Source organism: Rhinolophus ferrumequinum (assembly GCF_004115265.2).
Source record: "Rhinolophus ferrumequinum isolate MPI-CBG mRhiFer1 chromosome 13 unlocalized genomic scaffold, mRhiFer1_v1.p Super_scaffold_3, whole genome shotgun sequence".
In the NCBI taxonomy this organism is placed as follows: Eukaryota; Metazoa; Chordata; class Mammalia; order Chiroptera; family Rhinolophidae; genus Rhinolophus; species Rhinolophus ferrumequinum.
In genome coordinates this window covers 2,949,249-2,974,510 of record NW_022680356.1, presented here as the reverse complement: position 1 = coordinate 2,974,510, position 25,262 = coordinate 2,949,249, and the positions used below count along the sequence as shown (strand labels likewise).

The following is a 25,262-nucleotide window of genomic DNA, read 5'->3' as shown; positions in this document are numbered from 1 at the left end:
TGAGCTATGTATGAATTAAAAAAAAAAAAAAAACCTGAACTACTACTTCACTCTACACAGGAAATTTAATTTGGGATGGATCATAGATAGATCTAAATATAAAACTACAACCATAATGCATAGAAACAACAACAAAAAAAACAGAATATTTTTATGAAAACCAGAAAATTTTCTTAGACAGGACCAAAGATTCTAGGCATAAAAAATCAAACAAACAAACAACAACAACAAAAAATCAAAATTGAACCCACAGCACAGAAATTGAAGGTGAGTTCTTGCTTTATCCATTGGGTTTCTGGAAGAAACCTGAAGTGAATTTAAGCAAGAGAAAACATAACTCCTGAGACCATGCCTCATCAAGACCGCAGTCTCCTTAACCCAGAGACCCCGCAACGTACATCAGTTATCCTGTGCATTTTTTTTTTTACAGCACTCATTGTCTGGAAATGCTTTATTTCCTCTAATCCCTGTAATTCATGATACAGATTACAGCTGTTTCCTGTTGGCTTGTCCTTGGGGAAGACTGAAAGCAGATGTTTATTTTCTGTTGTTCAGAAGAATTTCAGAGCTGACTTTGAAGAAAGTAGTAGTTATTATGAGACAAGTTTAAGACATAATCCTAAAAAGAGAAGTCCCTTTGGACTTTGTTTTTGAAATGCATAACATTTCTAAGATCCGAGGGAGGAAACAAGACCTTACAAAATGAACCATAAAATGGAGACATGCGCTGAGACTTAGAGCACGCGTGCGGGACCAGGCACGGCAGTGGCCCTTAGGAAATGACCTGTGTGGGGACAGAGTCCCAGAGAGCAGTTTCCAGGCTCTCGGCCTCACGTGGAAAGGTGCTGGCTCAAGTAGTAGATGGCCGTCTGCTGTGACTAGTTGGCCATCAGCTGTTACCGGTTAGCCATTAGCCACTGATAGAACTGCCATCGCTAAGCTAGCAAGCGGCAGAGTGTGGATTGCGGATTGCAGAGTGGCGGATTGCAGCTCGCAAGTGAGGTTGGTTGGCAAGAGTCAAGTGGACAGCGGGTTGCGGATCGTGTGGCTCCTGCTTCCTGTGCCTCCAACCCAGCCACCAGCGAGACTGTAGTAGTATGACTCCCCTATCTATGGCTCCGTGGGTTTTCCTTTTTGGCCTCGCCATATCCTGCGTTCTTATACAGGGAGCGGGACTAGAGACCCCGCCTGACACCCCGCATGACAATATGTGTGGCAGCCATCCTCACTGAAGAACTTTTGGTCCCTAAAAGGTGGAAACAGATGAATTGAGACTGGAGGTAAGCAGCAAGAGCCCGGAGGGGATATATCTATGAATTTGTCTGCAATAGGCTTCCCGCAGCAAAACCCTGCACTGCCAGGATGGAGAGTCCAGATTTGGCCAAAGGCTCACCGAGTGGGGTTGCTCTGGGGACCTGTCCTGTTGCTCAAGCTTCATCTGAGATACAACCAGGTGTGGAAGCAACAGCAATCTTGTCATGATGCAGGACACAATCAGCACCAGGCAACACCAGACGAGTTAGTGGGGTAGCCTAACAGGTCCATGGCAGCAAGAGACCCAGGAGAGGGAGTCCCAGAAACCCTAAGCCTGTGTCAGAACTGGGAGACCCCAGTGAGAAGGGAGCTGTGGAGAAGGGGTAGGTGAGACTGGGAGGTGGGGGTAGGACTGTGTCTATCCCAAGTTGCTTCAGTCCTTAGTCAGGAATCGCTAAGGAAATGAGGAGGGGTCTGTAGGGAAAAGGGTGTGGGGACAGAGCCCCAAAAAGCAGTTTCCAGGCTCTTGGCCTCACATAGAAAGGTGCTGGCTCAGGTAGTAAATGGCCATCGACTGTGATCAAATGGCCATCAGCTGTGGTTACGCTAGCAAGAAGATGGTGGCTGAGTCTGTAAGCAGCACAGTGAGGGTTGAGAATTGTGTCGCTCCTGGTTCCTGTGTCTCCAACCCAGCCGCCAGCAAGAGTATAGAGATATGACTCCCCTACTTATGGCTCCGTGGGTGTTCCTTTTTGGCCTAGCCATATCCTGCGTTTTTGTGTGGGGAGTGGAACCAGAGACCCCGCCGGACGCCCCGCACGACACTTGGCGTAGTCGGCAGGATACCCCATAGGCCGCCCCGCACGACAAATGGTGTCGGCCAAAGCTCTCCGAAGGACGGTGGAGCAGTTTGTGCCTATGAACACTCAGTCTCAGGAAGACCAGGAGGAGCAGATGCCTGAGAGCTGGACCCCCGTGGAGGGGTGGGAAGACGTGGACGGTTCCCCAACCAGCAGAGGCCGGAGAAAGCGAAGGTGGTTGCGGCCCCGTGGGCTGGGAAGTGCTTGCTGAGACAGCCCGGATGCAGGACTTGTAGTCCCAGGAGGAAACACTTGCTGAGTCCTCCGTGGGAGCTGAGGGTGAGGTCAAGGTCGTCCCTCACCCCCAGGACAGCCCTGGCAAATGACTATGGACTATGGGGATTGCCTTCCATCCCTAATTTAATGGACCACTTGACTGTTTGGGAACATACCACCATGTAGTGGAACTGGCGGATATTTGCTTTTGTGTCTTGACTGGCCGCCATCGAGAATATGTAAGCACCTTGACTGTGAGTCGCTATTGTTCCAGCACGGTACCCTGAGAGGCCCAGAGAGAGTGGCAGCGCCCTGAGAGCCCTGGCTGTGTCCAGGAAGTCTGGCTGTGCCCAGAGAGAGCGGCAGTGCCCTGAGAGCCCTGGCTGAGTCCAGGAAGTCTGGCTGTGCCCAGAGAGAGCGGCAGTGCCCTGAGAAGCCCTGGCTGAGTCCAGGAAGTCTGGCTGTGCCCAGAGAGAGTGGCAGTGCCCTGAGAGGCCCTGGCTGTGCCCGGGGAGACTAGTGGTACCCTAAGAAGTCCAGGAAGTCTGGCTGTGCCCAGAAGTACTGGTGGTGCCCTGAGAAACCCTGGCTGTGACCAGAGAGCTTGGCTGTGTCCAGGAAATAGCATTCACCTCCAGGCTCCTCGCACAGGGCCCCTCGCGGAAGACGCTTGTCGCGTAGATTGTGAGGCGAGACCCTGTAGAGGTGGAGTGTGGGGACAGAGCCCCAAAAAGCAGTTTCCAGGCTCTCGGCCTCACATAGAAAGGTGCTGGCTCAGGTAGTAAATGGCCATCGACTGTGATCAAATGGCCATCAGCTGTGGCTATGCTAGCAAGAAGATGGTGGCTGAGTCTGTAAGCGGCACAGTGAGGGTTGAGAATTGTGTTGCTCCTGGTTCCTGTGTCTCCAACCCAGCCGCCAGCGAGAGTATAGAGATATGACTCCCCTACTTATGGCTCCGTGGGTGTTCCTTTTTGGCCTAGCCATATCCTGCGTTTTTGTGTGGGAGTGGGACCAGAGACCCCGCCGGACGCCCCGCTCGACAAAGGGTGACATCCAACCATCAGGAGCCAAGGAAGGCTGGACACAGGGAACCTGCTGAATCCAGTGCTACTGACCTATGGTTTCAGCATGAGAGAAATAAAAGGATAAATGCTAGCCATGCCCAGAGGGATGGAACTCAAGTATGAGCACATACAGGTGGGTGTGGCTTAGGGGACTCCCCAGTGATATACAGTTTTGTTCTTAAAATTTAGAAAATGGGATTATGGTCTACATAGTCTTTTGGGATTTGCTTTTATTTTTCCAATCAATATTAAGATTCAGTGATGTTGTTGCTTATAGCTATAGTTCTTTCTGTTTCACTGTGTAAATATATAATTTGTTATTCTTGGTCCATATTATCTTTTTTGATTTAAAAAATCGAGGAGAGGAACTAAATTTTTTGCTATTCTAATTATGTAAAATTTGCCTAGTCCAAACAAATTTCAGATGTGCTGGGCCCAATATCTACAGGTTATGGTTAAAAGGCACATACATTGTGCCACAGAAAGGCAACAAGACAGCCAGTTCAGCTGGGAACCATATTGTGTGCAGTGTGTTAAAGAATACATAATCTGATAAGGAGATAGGCCGGGCTAGCAGAAAAACCTTAAGTGTGTGTGTGTGTGTGTGTGTGTGTGTGTGTGTGTGTAATTTCTCTCTTGAGATTCCCTATCCATTTCTTCATTATGTGTAAGAGAGGGAGAAGGACAGGGAGAGAGAGAAAGTCGATATGGTAAGTGGTAAAATGTTAACGGGTTCTGGGTGAAGGGCATACGATGGAAATTCTTTGGACTATTTTTATAACTTTTCTATATGTCTTAAATTAGTTTAAAATAAATATTTTTAAAAAGAAATGAATAGATGAGCCCTAGACAGAAAGAAAATATTGACAATACATTTATCTGACAAAGGACTCATTTCCAAAGGATATAAAGAATTTATGAAAATCAATAATAAAAAGACAACCCATTTAACAAATGGGAAAAATATCTGAACAGGCATTTCACCTAAGAACCCGCGTTTTGCCATTCAATTATCTTCTGATCTCCATAGTTTTTGTTGAGAACTCATTAATATCATGTCATGTTTCCTGGAATGTAACATATTGTTCTTCTCTTGCTTGTTGCCATCTTTTAGCAGTTTGACTGTGATGTGCCTTGGTTTTCTTTGTATTTATAACACTTAGGATTAGACTTCTTGGATCCACTGTTTTCCACCAAATTTTGGGAGTTTTCATTGTCTCAAATATATTTTCTTTATTTCTCTGTCTCCTCTTTTAGAAGTCTATAATTTCAAATATTTTGAAAAGCTTGAATCATCCTATAGATCTCTGAGGTTCTGTTTATTTTTCTTCAATCCTTTTTTCTTTGTTTTTTGAATTGGGTAATTTTTATTAATTTATCGTCAAGTTCAATGATTCTCCTGCTCTCTCTTCCTATTGTTCAGTCTACTTAGTATATGTTTTGTTGTACTTTTAAGCTGTAGAATTTTTCGTCTGTATTTTTAATACCTTCATTTTCTATTGAGATTCCCTATCCATTTCTTCATTGATACTATATTTTAATTCTTTATATATATTTTTATATTAATTCTTTATTATATTATTTTTATATTAATTATATTTACATTAATTCTTTGTATATTTATAATAGCTGCTTTGAAGTCTGTTAAATACAACCCCTGGACTCAAAGTTTCTATTGAGTGTCTTTTATCCATTAGAATAGAACACATTTTTCTGTTGCTTTGCATGTCTACTAACTAAGTTTTTGATTCAACATCAGAAAACTGGACACTTTAGGCAATATGCTCTAGTGATGTGTTCTTCAAGGTTTTTTTGTTTTTGTCTGCTTGATTTTTTTTTCCTGTTCTAGTAGGAAGTTAACTTGCCTGTACTCAAACTGCAAAGGTTTCTCCTGTAGCATGAAGCAGTTCCCATCTCTATTCTGTTCTTACGACTTCTCACTGCTGCTTTTTTATCCTGGCACTTTGGGTATTTCCCCTATGCCTGCGTAATCTGGTGGTCATCCAAGGATTTGGGCCGATTTTGGAGTTCACTCTTTTAGTGATTTCCTTGTTTAAACTTCCTTGCTGTGCTGGCCTCAGACTCTGTCCCCTGACACTGTAATCCTGTAGGATTAGGTCACTGCTGCCCAAGCAGTAAATGATTTGGAAATGCATTTCAGTCCACAAGCAGCAAATATACACACGGTTCCACGCAGCTCCATCTCTTAAGAGATTCCTCTGTTTTCTGCTTACTTTTTTATTTTTTTAAACATGGTTTCCTGGGTTCTCCCCTATACATGCATAATTTAGTGATCAGCCAGGAATTAGAACAGAATTTATATGCAGATTTTATGACTTGCTCTTACTGTGGTTTCTTGCTGCCAGGATTTCTTCTATAAGTTTCTACTTCTTTTCCAGCCCTGAACTTTATCTCGGGCACCTTGAGCCAGTCAGGCTGCATTTTTGTGTCCTTGACCCTGAAAGTTGGAGAGTGCCCTTAGGCCAGAGTGTCACAATCTCACAATTCTTTTTCCAGCTGCAGTTTTTAGAGAATAAACCCTCCACATTCTGCATGGTTTTGAACATTTTATTGTGCCTTTACATACTTGTTGATTTAAATATTTTACCTAGGTCTTAAAATTGTTATTTGTGAAAGGATCTGCACTACTACTTCACATTGCAACATGTCTGGAAGTTCCCTAACTGTAGTTTTAATTTGTATATCTCGAGTATTTCATGAGTGAAGTTAAACATCTTTTTGTATTTTAAGTCTACTCTTATATCTATGCGAATAGTTCATGTCTTTTGCCTATTTGTCTGCCAGGCTTTTGGTCATTTTCCCCCTCAATTTTTAACAGTTCTATAATTTAGGGACATTAGCCCTTTATGCCACCTTTATGCTTAATTTCTCTCTATTTTTGGGTCTGTTTCTGAACTCTATTCTATTCCATTGGGCTGCTTGTCTTCTCTTGTGCTGGCATCACACTATTTTAGGCATAAAGATATTATAGTGTTTTATATGGTATCTCATGTATTAAGAGCCTCCTCTTGGCTCTTCTTTTTCAGAATTTTCTAGTTACTCTCACATGTTTACTTTTCCTTATAAACTTTACTTTTGACTTTTCAAGCCTCAAAAAATATTTGCTGTTATTTTTATTGAACTCAGGGAGAATTAACACCTTGACATTGAGCTATTCTATCTAAAAGTAAGGAATGTTTGAGTCTTACTTTATGTCTTTCTTAATGTCTTTCAGAAATGTTTGGACATTTTTTTTACACTATAAAATTCTTAGGAATAAATTGAATTAGGAAAAGCAGAGTAGAAGAAATTATGAAAATCTTTTTTTTTAATCAAAGTTTATTGGGATGACAACTGTTAGTAAAATTACATAGATTTCAGGTGTACAATTCTGTATCACATCATCTATAAATCGCATTGTGTGTTCACCACCCAGAGTCAGTTCTCCTTCCATCACCATATATTTGATCCCCTTTACCCTCATCTCCCACCTCCCACACCCCTTACCTTCTGGTAACCACTAAACTATTGTCTGTGTCTATGAGTTTTTGTTTCTCGTGTGTTTTTCTTGTTCTTTTGTTGTTTCTGGTTTATATACCACATGTCAGTGAAATCATATGGTTCTCTGCTTTTTCTGTCTGACTTATTTCGCTTAGCATTATAATCTCAAGATCCTTCCATGTTGTCACAAATGGTCCCATTTCATCTTTTCTTACCGTCAAATAGTATTCCATTGTTGTATATATACCACAATATATACCACATATATACCACTTCTTTATCCAATCATCTATCGAAGGACATTTTGGTTGTTTCCATGTCTTGGCCACCATAAACAAAGCTGCAATGAACATTGGAGCACACGTGTCTTTATGGATAAATGTTTGCAGATTTTTTGGGTAGATACCCAGGAAAGGGATTGCTGGGTCATATGGTAATTCTATTTGTAATTTTTTGAGGAACCTCCACACTGCCTTCCATAACAGCTGCACCAGTCTGCGTTCCCACCAACAGTGTATGAGGGTTCCTTTTTCTCCACAGCCTCTCCAACACTTGTTACTATTTGTCTTGTTGATGATAACCATTCTGACTGGGGTGAGGTGATATCTCATTGTGGTTTTTATTTGCATTTCTCTGATGATTAGTGATGTTGAGCATTTTATCAAAAGGCTATTTGCCATTTGTATGTCCTCTTTGGAGAAATGTCTCTTAGGTCCTCTGCCCATTTTTCAATTGGGTTTGTTTTTTTGTTGTTGAGTTGCATGAGTTCCTTGTATATTTTAGATATTAGCCCCTTTTTGGAGGCACTGTTTGCAAAAATCTTTTCCCATTCTGTTGGTTGCCTCTTTATTTTTTTTATTTTTTAAGATTTTATTGGGGAAAGGGAAAAGGAACAGGACTTTATCGGGGAACAGTGTGTACTTCCAGGACTTTTTTCCAACTTTTTTCCAAGTCAAGTTGCTGTCCTTTCAATATCAGTTGTGGAGGGTGCCGTTCAGCTTCAAGTTGTTGAACTTTCAGTTTTAGTTGTGGAGGGTGCAGCTCAGCTCCTGGTCCAGTTGCCAGTTGGTAGTTGCAGGGGGCGCAGCCCACCATCCCTTGCGGGACTCGAGGAATTAAACTGGCAACCTTGTGGTTAAGAGGACACACTCCAACCAACTGAGCCATCTGGGAGGCAGCTCAGCTCAAGGTGCTGTGTTCAAATCTTAGTTTCAGGGGGCAGAGCCCACCATCCCTTGTGGGACTCGAGGAGTTGAACCAGCAACCTTGTGGTTGAGAGCCCACTGGCCCCATGTGGGAATCGAACTGGCAGCCTTCGGAGTTAGGAGCATGGAGCTCTAACCGCCTGAGCCACCAGGCTGGCCCCGGTTGCTGCTTTATTTTGTCGATGGTTTCTCTTGCTGTGCAGAAGCATTTAAGTTTCATATAGTCCCATTCATTTATTTTAGCTTTTACTTCCCTTGCCTTTGGAGTCAAACTCATAAAATGCTCTTTGAACCCAAGGTCCATAAGTTTAGTACCTATGTTTTCTTCTATGCAGTTTATTGTTTCAGGTCTTATGCCTAAGTCTTTGATCCATTTTGAATTAATTTTGGTACATGGTGACAGACAGCAGTCCAGTTTCATTCTTTTGCACATGGCTTTCCAATTCTCCCAGCACCCTTTATTGAAGAGGCTGTCTTTTTTCCATTGTATGTTTTTTGCTTCTTTGTCAAAAATTATCTGTCCATATTTATATGGTTTTATTTCTGATTTCTCAATTCTATTCCATTGGTCTATGTGTCTGTTTTTCTACCAGTACCATGCTGTTTTGATTATTGTTGCCCTGTAGTACAAGCGAAAGTCAGGGAGTGTGATACCTACAGCATTGTTCTTTTATCTTAAGATTCCTTTGGCTATTCGGGGTCTTTTGTGGTTCCAAACAAATCTGATGATTTTTTGTTCTATTTCTTTTAAAAATGCCATTGGGATTTTGATGGGGAGTGCATTAATTCTGTATATTGCTTTGGGTAATACGGCCATTTTAACTATGTTGATTCTTTCAATCCATGAGCATGGAATGTCTTTCCATTTCTTTGTGTTTTCTTCAATTTCTTTCAAAAATGTCTTATAGTTTTCAGCATATAGGTCCTTCACATCCTTGGTTAAGTTTATTCCTAGGTTTTTTATTCTTTTTGCTGCAATTGCAAAGGAACTGTTTGTTTTATTTCTTTTTCTGAGATTTCATTGTTAGTATATAGGAATGCAATGGACTTTTTGTATGTTGATTTTGTAGCCGGCAACTTTACTGTATTTGTTGATTGTTTCTAATAGCTTTTTGGTGGAGTCTCTAGGGTTTTCTATGTATAGCACCATGTCATCTGCAAAGAGTGACAATTTAACTTCTTCATTCCCAATTTGGATGCCTTTTATTTCTTTTCTCTTGCCTGAATGCTCTGGCAAGGACTTCCAACACTATGTTGAAAAGCAGAGGTGATAGGGGACAGCCCTGTCGTGTTCCTGAACGTAGAGCAAAGGGCTTCAGTTTTTCACCATTAATTATGAGATTAGCTGAGGGTTTGTCATATATGGCCTTTATTATGTTAAGGTATTTTCCTTCTATACCTGTTTTATTAAGTGTTTTAATCATAAATGGATGTTGTATATTGTCAAATGCTTTTTCTGCATCAATTGATATAATCGTATGATTTTTGTCCTTTATTTTGTTTATGTGATGTATCACATTAATGGATTTGCGGATGTTGAACCATCCTTGTGCCTCTGGGATGAACCCAACTTGGTCGTGATGAATAATCTTTCTAATGCATTGTTGCATTTGATTTGATAGAATTTTGTTTAGGATTTTTGCATCTGTATTCATCAGAGATATTGGTCTGTAATTCTCTTTTTTTGTGTTGTCCTTACCCGGTTTTGAATCAGGGTAATGTTGGCCTCATAAAATGAGTTAGGGAGTACTGTCTCTTCTTCAATTTTTTGGAAGAGTTTGAGCAGGATTGGTATGAGATCCTCTTTGGAGGTTTGGTAGAATTTACTAGTGAAGCCATCTGGACCCGGACTTTTGCTTTTGGGAAGGTTTTGGATGACTGATTCAATTTCGTTACTGGTGACCGGTCTTTTTAGATTTTCCAGTTCTTCATGGTTCAGACTAGAAAGGTTATATGTTTCTAAGAACTTGTCCATTTCTTCTAGGTTATTGAATTTGGTGGCATGTAGTCCTTCATAGTATTCTTGGATGATCCTTTGTATTTCTGTGGCATCAGTGATAACTTCCCCTTTTTCATTTCTGATCTTGTTTATTAGTGTCTTCTCTCTTTTCATCTTAGTGCGTCTAGCCAAGGGTTTGTCAATTTTGTTAATCTTTTCAAAGAACCAGCTCTTTGTCGCATTAATTTTATTGTCTTTTTGTTCTCTATTTCATTTAGTTCTGCTCTGATTTTTATTATTTCCTTTCTTCTGCTGACCTTGGGTTTCATTTGTTCTTCTTTTTCTCGTTCTTTAAGGTGTAACATGAGGTTATTTATTTGGGATTTTTCTTGTTTCTTGAGATAGGCCTGCAGTGATATAAATTTCCCTCTTAAAACTGCTTTCGCTACATCCCCAAAATTTTGGTAGGATGTATTTTCATTGTCATTGTTTCTATGTATCTTTTGATCTCTCCTCTAATTTATTTGACATGGTCGTTCTTTAAAAGTATGTCATTTAATCTCCATGTATTTGTGGTTTTTTCTGCTTTCTTTTTGCAACTGATATCCAATTTCAAAGCCTTGTGATCAGAGAACATGCTTGGTATGATTTTAATCTTCTTAAATTTGCTGAGGTTAGTTTTATGTCCCTGTATACGGTCTATCCTTGAGAATGTTCCATGTATACTAGAAAAAAATGTATAGTCTGATGTTTTAGGATGAAGTACTCTACAAATGTCAATTATGTCCATTTCATCTAATGTGTCATTTAGGGCTGCTATTTCGTTATTTATTTTCTGTTTGGATGATCTATTCATAGCTGTCAATGATGTATTTAAGTCCCCTGGTATGATTCTCTTTTGGTCAGTTTCTCTCTTTAGTTCTATTAGTAGTTGCTTGGTATATTTTGGTGCTCCCTGATTGGGGGCATACATATTGATGACTGTTATGTCTTCTTGTTGTATAGTCCCTTTCACCATTATGAAATGTCCATCTTTGTCTCTTGTTACCTTTTTCACCCTGAAGTCTGTTTCATCTGATATCAGTATAGCTACACCTGCTTTTCTCTGGATACCGTTTGCTTGGAATGTCAATTTCCACGCTTTCACTTGAGTCTATGTCATTGTAGCTGAGATGTGTCTCTTGGAGACAGCATATGGTTGGGTTTAGTTTTTTGATCCAATCTGCTACTCTGTGCCTTTTTATTGGTGAGTTCAGTCCATTTACATTTAAGGTGATTATTGATATGTGAGGATTTCCTATCATTCTATCTTTAGTTTTCTGGTAAAACTGTGTCTCCATTATTTCTTTGCCTTTTTGTTGTTGTCTATTATTTCTGTGTGGTGGCAGTCTATGATGTTTCCCTTTGTTTCTTCTTTTATTACAATATGTATTTCTGTTCTGGATTTTTTTTTTTTTTGAGTGGTTACCCTTAAGTTTATGTAAAAGAAAGTTTGATATTTAGAGTATTCCATTTTCGTCAGCATGCCTACTTTCTCCATTCCCATATTCTGGTTCAGGCCTTTACTCTCCCCCTTTCTATGTTTTGGTTGCCACAAATTGTCCCTGTTGATGGTGGTCGAATAGTCTCCTTTAGTATTTCTTGTAGTGCAGGTCGTATATTAGAAAATTCCCTCAGCTTCTGTATGTCTGGAAAAGTCTTTATTTGTCCTTCATATCTAAAGTATATCTTTGCTGGGTATATTATTCTTGGCTCATAATTTCTCTCAATAGTTTGAATATTCGGTTCCACTCCCTCCTGGCTTGTAGAGTTTCTGTTGAAAAATCTGATGATAGTCTAATGGGCTTTCCTTTGTAGGTTACCATCTTCTTTTCCCTGGCTGCCTTGAAGATTCTTTCTTTGTCATTGATTTTTGACAGCTTCAATACAATGTGCCTTGGAGAAGGCCTGTTGGGATTGAGGTAATTAGGTGTTCTATTTGCTTCTTGGATTCAAAGATCCAGTTCTTTCCACAAGTTTGGGAAGTTCTCATCGACTCTTTGTTTGAATATACTCTCTGTTCCCTTCTCTCTTTCTTCTCCTTCTGGTATGCCCATTATTCTTATATTGATCTTTCTGATAGAGTTCTTTCATTTCTTTTAAGTCTCAAGTCTCTTTCTTCTTCCATTCGTGTCATTTCTAGGTTTCTATCTTCGATGTCACTGATTCTTTCCTCCATCAGGTCAACTCTACTACCTAAGCTGGCTATTTCATTCTTAATTTCTTCTATTTCAATCTCTTTGGTAAAATGTTCATGTTGTTCTTTGATTGTGTTTCTGAGTTCATTAAACTGCTTTTCTGTGTTTTCTTGCATCTCATTGAGTTTTTTTCAGAACTGCAATCTTGAAATCTCTGTCATTTGAGTCACATATTTCCATATCTTTAAATTCATTTTCTGGAGACTTTTCACTTTCTTTCTGAGTTGTCTTGTTGCCTTGGTTATTCATGGCAATTAATGACTTATTATTTCTCTTCCTAGACATCTACAGGAGTGGGTTCTTCAACAGGTTGATAGAAAGAGGTCTTTCTTTTGTTTTCCAGTACATGTTTGTAGAATGTTTTACTTTCTCTCCGACTGCAGCCTTTTTTTCTCTCTCACACTGTAGTGTTATGTTTTCTCTGCACTATTCTGCTTCTCACACAATGTTGGGATTCCCTGGAAGACGGGCTTCTCCTCTGTTAACAGTTTGCCTGGGTCATAGGGCACCGCGTCCCTGTGGGGATACGGAGAGCTTTTGAAGTTCCAAAGCTCCAAAGTTCCAAAGTTCCAAAGTGTATGCTCAGAATGGGGAAAATATTACTCATCTTTCTGTCTTTTTCAGGTGTTAGTGTAAAAGATTGTCTTTTTTGTCGCATGTTTAGTGCCATGTTTTTCACATTTTTGTACTTACTGTTCATTTCACTGTTTAAGGCCCGAGTGTTGTGTTGATGTTGATGTGCCTGCCACTCAGGGCTCCTACGTGAAGCAGGCTGATGCCTGACAGAGATGTGCTAGGCCAGCTTCACTGAGGGGGTAGTGCTCCTTGTCACTAAATCAACACTGTATACTAAACAAGGTGTCTCTAAACAGAATCACACATAGAAGAAGGTTACGTATTGATCAGTTGGGTGAAAATGCCAGGCCAGAGGCTTGCAGGAAGCTACCCTGTATTTCCCTAAGGGCAATGACTCAGTATTTGTTAATTCAGTGTTAGAGGTGACTTTACAGAAACTGTAAGGGAGAAATTCAGGGAATCAATAATGCAGATAGACTCAGCTAGTTGGCAGTTTGATTCACTATATAGCTTGCTATCTAGCCACTTGTAGTTAAACTTAGTTTGCAGTTTGATCCGCCCTGATAGTCAGCTGTTTCCTCTTTGTTTCTCCTCCTACTGATTAACTTAAGAACTGTGTTTTGTTCCCTTTCTCAAGGCTACCCATACCTTGTTAATTTATAACATCCTAATGTGAAAAGAGCAATTTCTGAATCCTCAGGTGCCTGGACTCGGGAATCCAATTTGCAACTTCCTTGCAGTTTTTACTAGTGACACATAAAGCCCCAGGCTTTGATGCCCAGGAAGGACATCAGCCCTCAGACCTGCCTGACCAACTCCCCTTTCCTATATAAGAAAAAGCTAACCTCAAGTTAGGTGCAGCTATCCACTCTGAGACTCTACCCTTGCACCGCCCCACCCCCCGCCACCACTGGTGTTTTTCTGCTTACAACCCGTGGCAGCCATCATCTTTAGACACTGCCATGGGCATTTTCTTTGTCCGAACTTTAATACAACTTTCTTGCTCTCCCACTTTGTAGAGTCTGTGAATGCTTTCACCTGTGAACGACCAGGGATTAATTCTACCCCAGAACAGTAACTGCCATGGATAATGAGAATCAACTATATTTTATCTTCTTTATTGTTACTGTAAATTAGGTTTTCTCTATCAATATACTTTCTAAATGATCATTATTTGTGTACATGAAAACTATTGATTTCTGTATATAAAATTTCTATCCTGAGTTATTTTTATTTGAATTAGTACTAACATTGATTCTCTCAGGTTTTTCAAGTATACTCTTTTATCATGTGCAATATAATTTTACTTTTTTCAATTCTATTTCCCCAATTAATTTCTCTTGTCTAATTGTGTTGGCTACAACTCCTCCCTCGCTCTTCACCCTCTATAAGAACAGTTTTTCATATATGAGGAACTGCTCTGAGTTGGTAATGGACTATGTCATTGATCCATAGACTCCTGGAGTTGAAAGGAACTTAGAGGCAATGTTGGTGACTCTGTCACTTGATGCATGGATCTTTTGCATATCACTCAAGTGGTCATCCAGTCTCTTCTTGATCTCCTGATGAGAGCTATCTCTCTCTTTCAGGGACTTAGCTTGTATCCATCTCACATAGCCACATGGAGTGGCTGTCAATCACTCCATCCCGATGCCCCACCCTGGCTTATGATCCAGGCCAATTGCATAGGGTGGCCATAAAATCAGGATACATAGCATTTTTTAAAAAACAAATTGAACCCCTTTTGTTATTTCTGGCATATGCTAAACATGCAGATTTATTCAGTGACAATCAAACACAGGAATTACTTGAGGTAATGCACACTCTGCAGCCTGAAGCCGTCTCACTTTGTTTGTTTCTCAGAGATCACTGCCTATGCCCAATATTTTGGAAACCGTTGTTACATACATTTTATCAGGTGTTTTAGCTGTTCCAGGTGGAGGAGGGGTGATCCACTTCCTGTTATTTCACATTGGCCAGAAGTGCAAACACACATCAAACTGGGCATTACAACAAAGGGTGACACATTGAACATATCACTTAACGTCATCGAGCACTGTAACGCAATGTCAATAAACTGTTACTGTACATATATATTTGTCCTGTGATCCATCACCCCTGTATCCTGTGGAGATGAAGAGAGTAGAATATAGAGAGAAGGTAACCAACCACCTTTCAAAAGGCTGACAGTCTCTCTGGAGCCTGGCACACTGTTAGCACTCAATTGCTTGCTGAATAATCGAATGAATGCACGCATGAATGAATGACTGCCACTGGATGAATGGTTTCTTTCCTGCCCCACCAGTTCTCCACAGTGCAGACCAAACCCAGGAGACCACTCCAGAGTCTTCCTGCCTGGGAGAATCTGGGCTCTGGGTGGCGACACGCCTCCCACATTGTCTCTGCCTTGTTCTGGGTCACGTCCTCACTCCGCAGTTCCTTCCTCACTGCATTACTATGAGCCTGATGCTGAGCTCATGTCCCTTTTTCTTTCACATGTTTGGAAGTGGACCCTCCTTTAAGTTCTTGGCCATGACCCTGGTGACCTCCCAGCTTTCAGGAATGTGAGCATCACTTTCTTTTTCAACGTATTTTAAGATTTTTATTAAAAAAATGTAGCTAACATACAACATTATATCAGTTTCAGGTGTACACCATAGTTGTTCAGCAGTTATATAGAGCATCACTTTTAATTAGCTTGTGACTCTTTAGAGCAGGGGTGTCCAAACTGCAGCCCGCAGGCCAACTGCAGCCCGCAATCCATTTTTTATTGGCCCGCAGCAAATTCCAAAAATATATTTAGTTTACTTAAATAAACCAGGTGAGGCAATACGTACTTCACCTCGAGTGAGCAGCCCGGCTGTTTGTGTATTTTACCGCATACGGCCCTTGGTGAAAAACGTTGAAAAAGGTTTGGACACCCCTGCTTTAGAGTATTAGAGCACTGCCCTAGCTTTTCTATTTGAAAAAAGCATCCAATATTTTTCTTATTAATAATCTGTACCATATTATTATCTAGCTCCAAAGCTATTATTGATTAGAATAAGAGAATTTTGGAGAGCTCTTTCATTTTTAATATTAATAAAGCTAATTTTACTAAGAAATTAATGAATAGAAGTGAATACTTCTATTTTATTGCTAACACATTTTATTGTTAAAAAAATAGTAACAAACAATCCAAGAGTTTTGAAATGTTTCCAATGTAAGAGTTTTTATTCTGGCTCCGTGCTCAATTAGAGGTACCTACAACAGACTACAGACAAAAATAATTAGGGAGGGCTCAATAAAAATTTCCAGATAACAGTAAAATACTGTATGTTCAGTCTTGCAGCAGTCATAGAAGTTACTAGGTTTCAATTTCAGTCCTAACATTAAATGATAAAATCCCCAATTCATATGAGATAATCAATTTAAAACAAGACTTCAGGCTTGGATGACAAGTAATTGACTTCCAAAAAAATTGAATATCTTATGATAGTACTCTGCCAGATTAACTTCTGTGTGTGGAGAGTCTAATAGAAGATTGAGTTTGTGAGGACAGGGTAAAGAACAGGATAAAGAATGGCCAGGAAAAGCCAAAACGAATAGCTCAAACAGGTAGGAGATCCAGGTGTGGGGATGGCAGGGAAGTCTACCTTCGTTACAAACAGGGCAGGCAGGGGTGGGTGAAGGAGGGTGGCCTTACCTCAGCAGAGGGGCTAGGCCCAGAGTCGACAGGCTGAGGTCTGGGCCACCCTGGAGGAATGTTGGTTCTTAAACAAAGCTGTCACTAGACTGCTTTAAGGTTTCTCGGTGATGGTCCTTAGCCTTTTGCTGCTGTGGGTGGCTCTAGAAGTGCAGGGTGGGGCTGCTTAGGTGGAGGTGTGGCAGCAACAGCCTGGCTGGCTCCTAGACCCCGGGCCGAGGACCTTGTCTGGGGAGGTGGGTGTCAGCATTACTTAAGGGTGTTAGAATTTTTGCTGTTTTGGGACTTATACTGGCCGGGAAGGCCGGGAAACTGGGGGTTGACCTTGCATGCACTACTCTTGAGATTTCAGGGTGTTACAGAGATAAGTGATGCCATCTCCCTCCCACCTTAGGCTTGAGGTATCTCTTGGGGTAGGACTCTTGGAACCTGTTGCCATGAGAAGGGTCATCTGAGTCCGAGGGCACCACCTCCTGGAGAGGCAGACTCTTGGCAGGTTTCTTTTTCTTCCTTCTAGGGTTCTCTTCTCTCAGCTCTCCTAAATCTGCCGTGTCAGCTTCTTTGATTGTCCGTATTAAGGAAGTTGAGTTTTTCATGTCCACGTCCGCCCTAGAGAGAAAGAAATCAGGGTTACCCTGGTCTGATAGCTGCTATGTTTACAGACATGTCCAACCCAAAAGATAACAAGGGTGGATAAGGATACAGAGAAAAGGGGACCCTAATGCACTGTTGGTGGGATTGTAAATTGGTACAGTCACTATGGAAAACAGTATGGTGGTTCCACAAAAAATTAAAATAGAATTATGATATGACCCAGCAATTTGACTTCTGGGTATTTATCCAGAGTAAATGAAAGCACTATATTGAAGAGATATCTGCACCCCCATGTTCACTACAGCATTACTGACAATAGCCATGACACCAAAGCAACCTAAGTGTCCATGGATGGTCGAATGGATAAAGATGTAAGATCTCTCTCTCTCTCTCCTCATATACACACACACACACACACACACACACACACACACACACATACATATATCTGTATATGTGTGTGTGTGTGTGTGTGTATATATATATATAATTATTATTTAGCAGTAAAAATGGAAATCCTTTTTTGAGAACATAAACAAAATCAACAAACCTTCATCTAGACTCATCAAAAAAAAAGAGAGAGAGGACTATATACCAACAAATTAGACAATCTGGAAGAAATGGGTATTTTTCTAGAAGCATAACCTTCCAAGGCTAACTCCAGAAGAAACATAAAATATGAACAGACTGAATACTACCAGTGAAATTGAATAAATAATCAACAAGTTCCCAACAAACAAAAGCCCTGGACCAGATGGCTTTACAGGTGAATTTTATCAAACATTCAAAAAAGAATTATCACCTATTCTCCTCAAACTATTCCAAAAAATACAGAGGAGGAAGGCAACCAAACTCTTAGTACAAAGCCACTATCACCCTGATCCCAAAATCAGACAAAGACATTACAAAACAAGAAAACTACAGGACAATATCCCTAATGAACATAGATGCAAAAATTCTCAACAAAATGTTAGTAAACAGAATTCAGTAATATATTAAGAAGATCATACATTAAGATCAAGTGGGATTCATCCCTGGTATGCAAGGTTGGTTCAATATCCACAAATCAATGTGATACACCACATTAACAAAATGAAAAATAAAAATCATATGGTTATATCAATAGATGCAGAAAAAGCATTTGACAAAACCCAGCAGCCATTTATGATAAAAACTCTTAGTAAAGCAGAAATAGAGGGATCATATCTCAACATAATAAAGGCCATATATGACAAACCCACAGCTAACATCATACTCAATGGGGAAAAGCTAAAACCATCCCCCCTAAGATCAGAAACAAGGCAAGGTTGCCCACTATCTCCACTTCTATTCAACATAGTGCTGGAAGTTCTAGGCACAGCAATCAGACAAGAAAAAGAAATAATAGGCATCCAAATTGGTAAGGAGGAAGTAAAATTGTCATTATATGCAGATGACATGATACTATATATAGAGAACCCCAAAGACTCCACCAAAAATACTATTAGAACTGATAAATGAATTTAGTAAAATAGCAGGATACAAAATTAATATTCAGAAATCAGTTGCATTTGTGTATACCAATAATAAACCATCAGAAGGAGAAATTAAGAAAACAGTCCTATTTACAATTGCTTCAAAAATTATAAAATACTTAGATATAAATTTAACCAAAGAAGTAAAAGACCTGTACTCAGAAAATTATAAGACACTGAAGAGAGAAATTAAAGAAGATACAAATAAATGGAAACACATACCATGCTCATGGATAGGAAGGACTAACATACTAGTTAAAATGTCCATAATGCCTCAGGCAATATACAGAGTCAACGGAATTCCTATCAAACACCAAGTACATTTTTCACAGAAATAGAACATGTAATCCTAAAATTTATATAGAACCATAAAATACCCCAAATAGCCATGGCAATCTTAAGAAAAAGAACAAAGTGGGAGGTATCAAGATACCGGACATCAAATCATACTACAGAGCTATAGTAATCAAAACAGCATGGTACTGGCATAAAAACAGACACATAGATCACTGGAACAGAATAGAGAGCCCAGAAATAAATCCATGCCTATATGGTCATTTAATCTACTACAATGGAAGCAAGCATTTACAATGGGAAAAGACGGTCTATTCAATAAATGATGCTGGGAAACCTGGACAGACACATGCAAAAAAATGAAGCTGGACCACCTCCTTACACCATATACAAGAATAAATTCAAAATGGATTAAAGACTGAAATGTAAGATCTGAAACCATAGAACTCCTAGAAGAAAATATAGGCAGAAAGTTTGGAGACATTACCCTTAGTAATATTTTTACTGATATATCCCCTTGGGCAAGGGAAGTAAGAGAAAAAATAAACATATGGGACTACACCAAACTGAAAAGTTTTTTCACAGCAAAGGAAACCATCAATAACCATCACAGCAAAGGAAACCAGGCAGCCTAATGAATGGGAGAAGATACTTGTCAATGATACATCTGATAAAGGGTTAATATCCAAAATTTATAAAAAAACTCATTCAACTTAACAACAACAAAAAAAACAAACAACCCAATTGAAAAATGGGCAGAGGACGTGAAGAGACATTTATCTAAAGAGGACATACAAATGGCAAACAGACATGAAAAAATGCTCACCGTCACCAATCATTAGATAAATGCAAATAAAAACCACAACGAGATACCACCTCACTCTGGTCAGAATGGCTATCATCAATAAATCAACAAACAACAAGTGCTGGTGAGGATGTGGAGAAAAGGGAACGCTTGTGCACTGTTGGTGGAATTGCAGATTGGTGCAGCCACTATGGAAATCAGTATGGAGGTTCCTCAAAAAACGAAATGGAACGACCTTATGACCCAGCAATTCCACTCTTAGGTATTTATCCAGAAAAATCCAAAATGCTAATTTGAAAAAATTTATGCACCCCTATGTTTACTGCAGCACTATTCACAATAGCCAAGACAAGGAAACAACCAAAATGCCCATCAGTAAATGACTGGATTAAGAAATTGTGGTACATTTATACAATGGAGTATTACTCGGACATAAAGAAGAAGGAAATCTTACCATTTGCAATGATATGGATGGACCTAGAGAACATTATCTAAGTGAAATAAGTCAGATGGAGAAAGACAAATACCATATGATCTCACTTATATGTGGAATCTAAAGAATAGAATAAATATACAAACTAATCAGAAACAGTCTCAGAGACATAGAGGAAAAACTGAGGGTTGCTAGATGGGAGAGGGGTAGGTATAGGGAGAAGGTGAGGGGATTAGATAGCACAATCGGTAACCCCAAGATGGCCATGGGGATACGAAGCACAGTTTGGGGAATAGAATCAATAACGTAAAGATTTTGTAGAGTATCTGATGGACACTTGTCTTATTAGGGAGACCACTTCATGGGCAGTGTAGGTGCCTGACCACTGCGATGTACACTTGAAGGTCATAATGAATGTCAACTACAATTTTATACACACACACACACACACACACAGTCACAGGATGTGAAGTACAGCATAAGGAATAGAGTCAGTGGAATTGTAACAGCTATATGCAATGTCAGAGTGGTAGTAGATTGGGGGAGGGGGCTTATCACCTTATGAGGGGTATAAATGTCTATAGTACATTGTTTTGTACACCTGAAACTAATGAAAAAAAAAAGAAGGAAATCCTACCATTTGTGACATGGATTGTCCTTGAAGGCATATGCTGTGTGAAATATGTCACATATAAAAAGACAAATACTGTATGATCTCACTTATATGTGAAATATAAAATAAACCAAACTCATAGAAACAGAGTAAAATGGTGGTTGCCAGGGGCTGGCACTGGAGGTGGGGGAAATGGAAAGATGTTGGTAAAAGGGTACAAAGAAAATATACTGGACTATTTATTTATCCAGAAATGTATTTATTTATTCGGAGAAGGCGTCTTGGGAGCACCTTGACCTAATCTGGCCCAGTTTTGGAAACTCGCCTTCTACAGAGACTTCAGGGAAGGTTAAGGACATCAGCTGCCGTACTTTGTCCCTATAACCACTGTCTGCCTCCTTGGTCACCCTGTCTTCATTCTGAATGACTGACCATGGCTACCTTCAGATCCTTTTGGAAATTGTCAAGAAAAAATTTAATGGAGTAGGAAAATATTTTTAGTTATTTCTAAATAGAAAAATTCCATTGCTCAAATCCTCTTCAAAGGATCAGGATTTATCACATGTGATACTTTTCAAAGACTGGCTCAGAGACTCGGGGTAATTTCCAAGAGAGATAAAAAAATTTGGCCTTTTGACACCATTAGGAGAGCTATTAAAAAAAGAAAAGAAATCCCCAATAACAAGTGTTGGCAAGGATGTGGAGAAATTGGCACCCTTGTGCACTGTTGATGGGAGTGTAAAATGGTACAGCTGCCATGGAAAACAGTGTGGAGATTCCTCAAAATATTATAAATAGAACCACCAGTGATCCAGCAATCTCACTGCTGGGCATATACCCACAAAAATGAAAGCAGGGACTCAAACAGTTAGTTCTCTGTAGACCCATGTTCATAGCAGCATTATGCCTAATAGCCAAAAAGTGGAAGCATCCTAAGTGTTCATTGATGGACAAACAAAATATGGTACATACCTACGGTGGAATATTTTTCAGCCTTTCAAAGTGGAAGGAAGTCTGGCATTTGCTACAACATGGATGAACCGTCAGGACACTATGCTGAATGAAATAAGCCAGACACAAAATGACACATACTGTGTGATCCCACTTCCATGAGGACCTAGAGTAGTCGGATTCATAGAGACATAAGTAGAATGGTGGCTACCAGGGGCTGGGGGAGGGGCAATGGAGAGCTCGTGTTCAGTGGGGACAGTTTCAGTTTGGGAAGATGAGAAAAGCTCTGCAGATGGACGGTGGGGATGGTCGCACAATAATGTGAATGTACTTAGTGTCACTGAACTTATGCTTAAAAATGGTTAAAATGGTAAATTTTATGTTATGTATATTTTACCATAATTAAAAAACAGGCCACATTGGAAAAAGGCTTTTCAGGAGGCCAGAAAACTACCTTTAAATATAGATAATTTATAACACCTGTGTGGGTGTGTAAGTTCTGTGAGGCCAGGCTCCCAGAGACTCATCTTGAAATCACACCACAAGGTGGTAATCACCAGCCCTGTTCTCTGGGATCTGAAGTCTTACCCAGCACATTAGCAACAATTATCCCTCAAACTGCCACCTCCCTCAAGAGCAGAGTAAGTTGATATATACTATTTCCCATATATTAGGATTGGTCTCAGTCCAGTCTCTAACCTATAACCTCTAAGAGCAACAAGCAAGGAGGAGTGGGAAGTAGAGTTTTTCAGGTTTACCAATAGCACCCAACAAGTGAAGGAGGGCAGAGGCCTGCCTACCCCCCTGAAGGGCCCCAGGAAAATGATCTTGGAAGGAACCCAAGAATAGCAAGAAAGAGCATGAAGCAGTGTGTGTCTTGCCCTCAGCCTGGGACTGGTCACGTGACCACCCAAATAATTAAATTCTGGGCAGGCGATCATGACACACGAGGTATCCTTGTCATGCAAACATGCAAATAATATATTAAGTAGAAGAAAGTTACAAGACAGACTGTATGTTGTATTTTCATTTTTCTTATTGAGAGTGCGAATGCATAAGGATAATGGACAATCTGTTAGTAGTTGCCTCAGGGAAATGGATTCTAGTAGAATTGTCACTTTCTCCACATTTAAAACATTTTTTGTGACTATCATCAATGATAAGGAGAAACAAAGATTTTTATTTCAAGGAAAAAGAATCAACACACTAGAGAAAACACTCTAGGAGGATATATATCAAATATAAATGGTGATTACTTTTGAAATGTGGGACTATGGATGTTTCTTATATTCCTTTAATATAATTTCTAAATTATATTAACTATATTATTTTATAATAAGAATAAAATACAAGCTGTCACAATTAGAATAAAAAGCCAAATGGGAATTTGATCAAGGAAGAGTCTTTACAACTGCCGAGCGGACGCCCCCAGCCACCCTCTTTTACTCTCCAGAATGACTGAGGCTGGCTGAGGTCACGATGTCCCACGAGGACACATCCCCTTAGGTGTGACCCTGCTGTGAAAGCTCTTATCCACCAGCCCACAGCCCTCACGCTGCCTGGAAATCGGAAGGGGCCACGCCCAACTCAGCCAGTGGACATTCTCTATCAGCACGTGTGACAGTCCCTCATAAAAGTCTTTTTTTTCCCCGCCTCAAACCAAAACTGAGTTGAATTAGTGTTGTATTAGTCATTTTAGGCTAGATTTGGTTAAATATTTTAGTATATGTGCTGCCGTAGTGAGCACAATTTGGTTAAATATTATGACAAATAGAGCAGAACTGTGGGGAGTGCGGTGGGGGCCGGCACTGTCCTCTGTTGGCTCTTCAGAAGGAGCTGGTTCCTCTTCCGGGAAGAAGGGCTGAGCCTCGCTCCCTGCACCCCTCCAGGCAAAACCCACCTCATTTGCTCCGTGGAGCACTGTCAGCTTGCCCATCCTCTCGCTGGTTCCCTGAGGTCTGATTTCTATTCACCCTAAGTGTGTGTCTGTCACCAATTCCATCTTAGAACATAGAGAACAGGAGGACGGGTGGGGTAGGCACTGAACAGAGACGTCTGATGAGGACCAGGAGGCCTCTGAGTTTGAACAATGGAAGAGGCGCAAAATGGAGAGACTGGTAAAAAATGGCCATGCAGACTGCTACCACTGGCTCTCAGGGTTAACGCATCTCTGTGACTCTGTTCCCTTGTCCCCGGTACCAGGGCACCACGGCACACTTTCTGACACCGGGCAATGGCATGTGTCCGTCTGGATAACATAGAACATTCACACACAGGGCTACTGAGCTGCTCACTTTTTAGGGCTTTGCTCCAGCAGAGGAAAGGGGGCTCCTGCCCTGACCGGAGGGGACCGAGGGAGCTAACGACACACAGAGGCCTACTGATTTCAGAGGCACAGCTCCTTCTAAGGGAAAAGTCATCAGTCGTGGCTGGGCGAGGCTGTGGGCAGTGGTTCACCTCATGTCATGTCGGAGACAGCACTGAATCTTGACATTTCAATTACTCAATGTCACTGCTGTCGGGAAGACAATGTGAAGCCACACTACACAGAGAAAAGGGACGAATGTTAAACAGTACAGGAATTACAATTTCCTTTGCGACATACTCCTAAATCCAAATAGCCTGATGGAAAATTACTAAACTAAACTGCTCATTGAAAAATACGAGAGGCTAATATTCTGTGTAATAGGAAATGAGAGCTGACCACAGGCTCAGACAAACCGCATCTGGACCCAGGAGAGGGTCTCCCGTCCCGTAGACTCTCACACACCCAGGTCCTGAAGACACACAATTATATGGCACGTCAAGGGCAGGACACTTCTTGCCTTCAGGACCACAGCGCCCGACCTCCTCCTTCAGATGCCCAGTGCTTTTTTCTGGAGCACAGACAAAATGATTAGCCCAATGTGACTTTCCTGAGATCACACTTCTGAATGTTAATTTTTTAGTGAAATCAAACTCTCCGAGGTGAGTCTTCCCAAGGAGGGGTGTCGGAGGTAACCCGTCCAACCCTTGCTCTGTCAAGGAAGCCGGGATAGACCCCAGCTCTGTGGGGATGAATGTCCAGACAGTTACATGACACCAGCTGTGTGGATTACACTTCAGCCTTCCTGAGGCGCCCAGCCCAGAGGAGCACACAGTCCCCAGCCCGTGGGTGGGTGGTAACACTTGGTAGAGGCACTTCCCTTCACTGGAGAAAACTGGAAGCCAGACCATCAAACCCACCAGGCACGCTTCCTGGGCAGCAGCCAAGACCACAGCCTTCTGATCTGAGCAGGACCCCAGGCGAGTGGTCAGGGAAGAACTCGGGGCTGTGAGTCTGCTGGCGAGGAGGGAGGATGCCCAATGGCAGGAAAGTCCTCCTGGCCTGCTGGCTTCTTGGAGTTACGGAGAAGATGACATGGGAGAAATTACCTGTGTGTTCTTTAAATGGAGACCGCTATAGGCAGGTCAGGTCATAGTTTTGCTCAGAACAGATCTTTCTGATGCCATGAAAGGTGCTACTGGGAAGGTACGGT

At 40.9% G+C, this 25,262-nt stretch overlaps 1 protein-coding gene across 1 annotated transcript in view; it reads right to left on the bottom strand.

Moving 5' to 3' along the window:
- Nucleotides 1-16,858: 16,858 nt before the first annotated feature.
- The window catches only part of VWA3B (von Willebrand factor A domain containing 3B), a 149,644-nt gene continuing 141,240 nt past the window's right edge, over nt 16,859-25,262 (bottom strand). Inside the window, exon 26 of the mRNA XM_033100927.1 lies at nt 16,859-17,149. Coding sequence (XP_032956818.1) covers nt 16,897-17,149 — 253 coding nt within the window. The 3' untranslated portion in view covers nt 16,859-16,896. The remainder of the gene's footprint in view (nt 17,150-25,262) is intronic.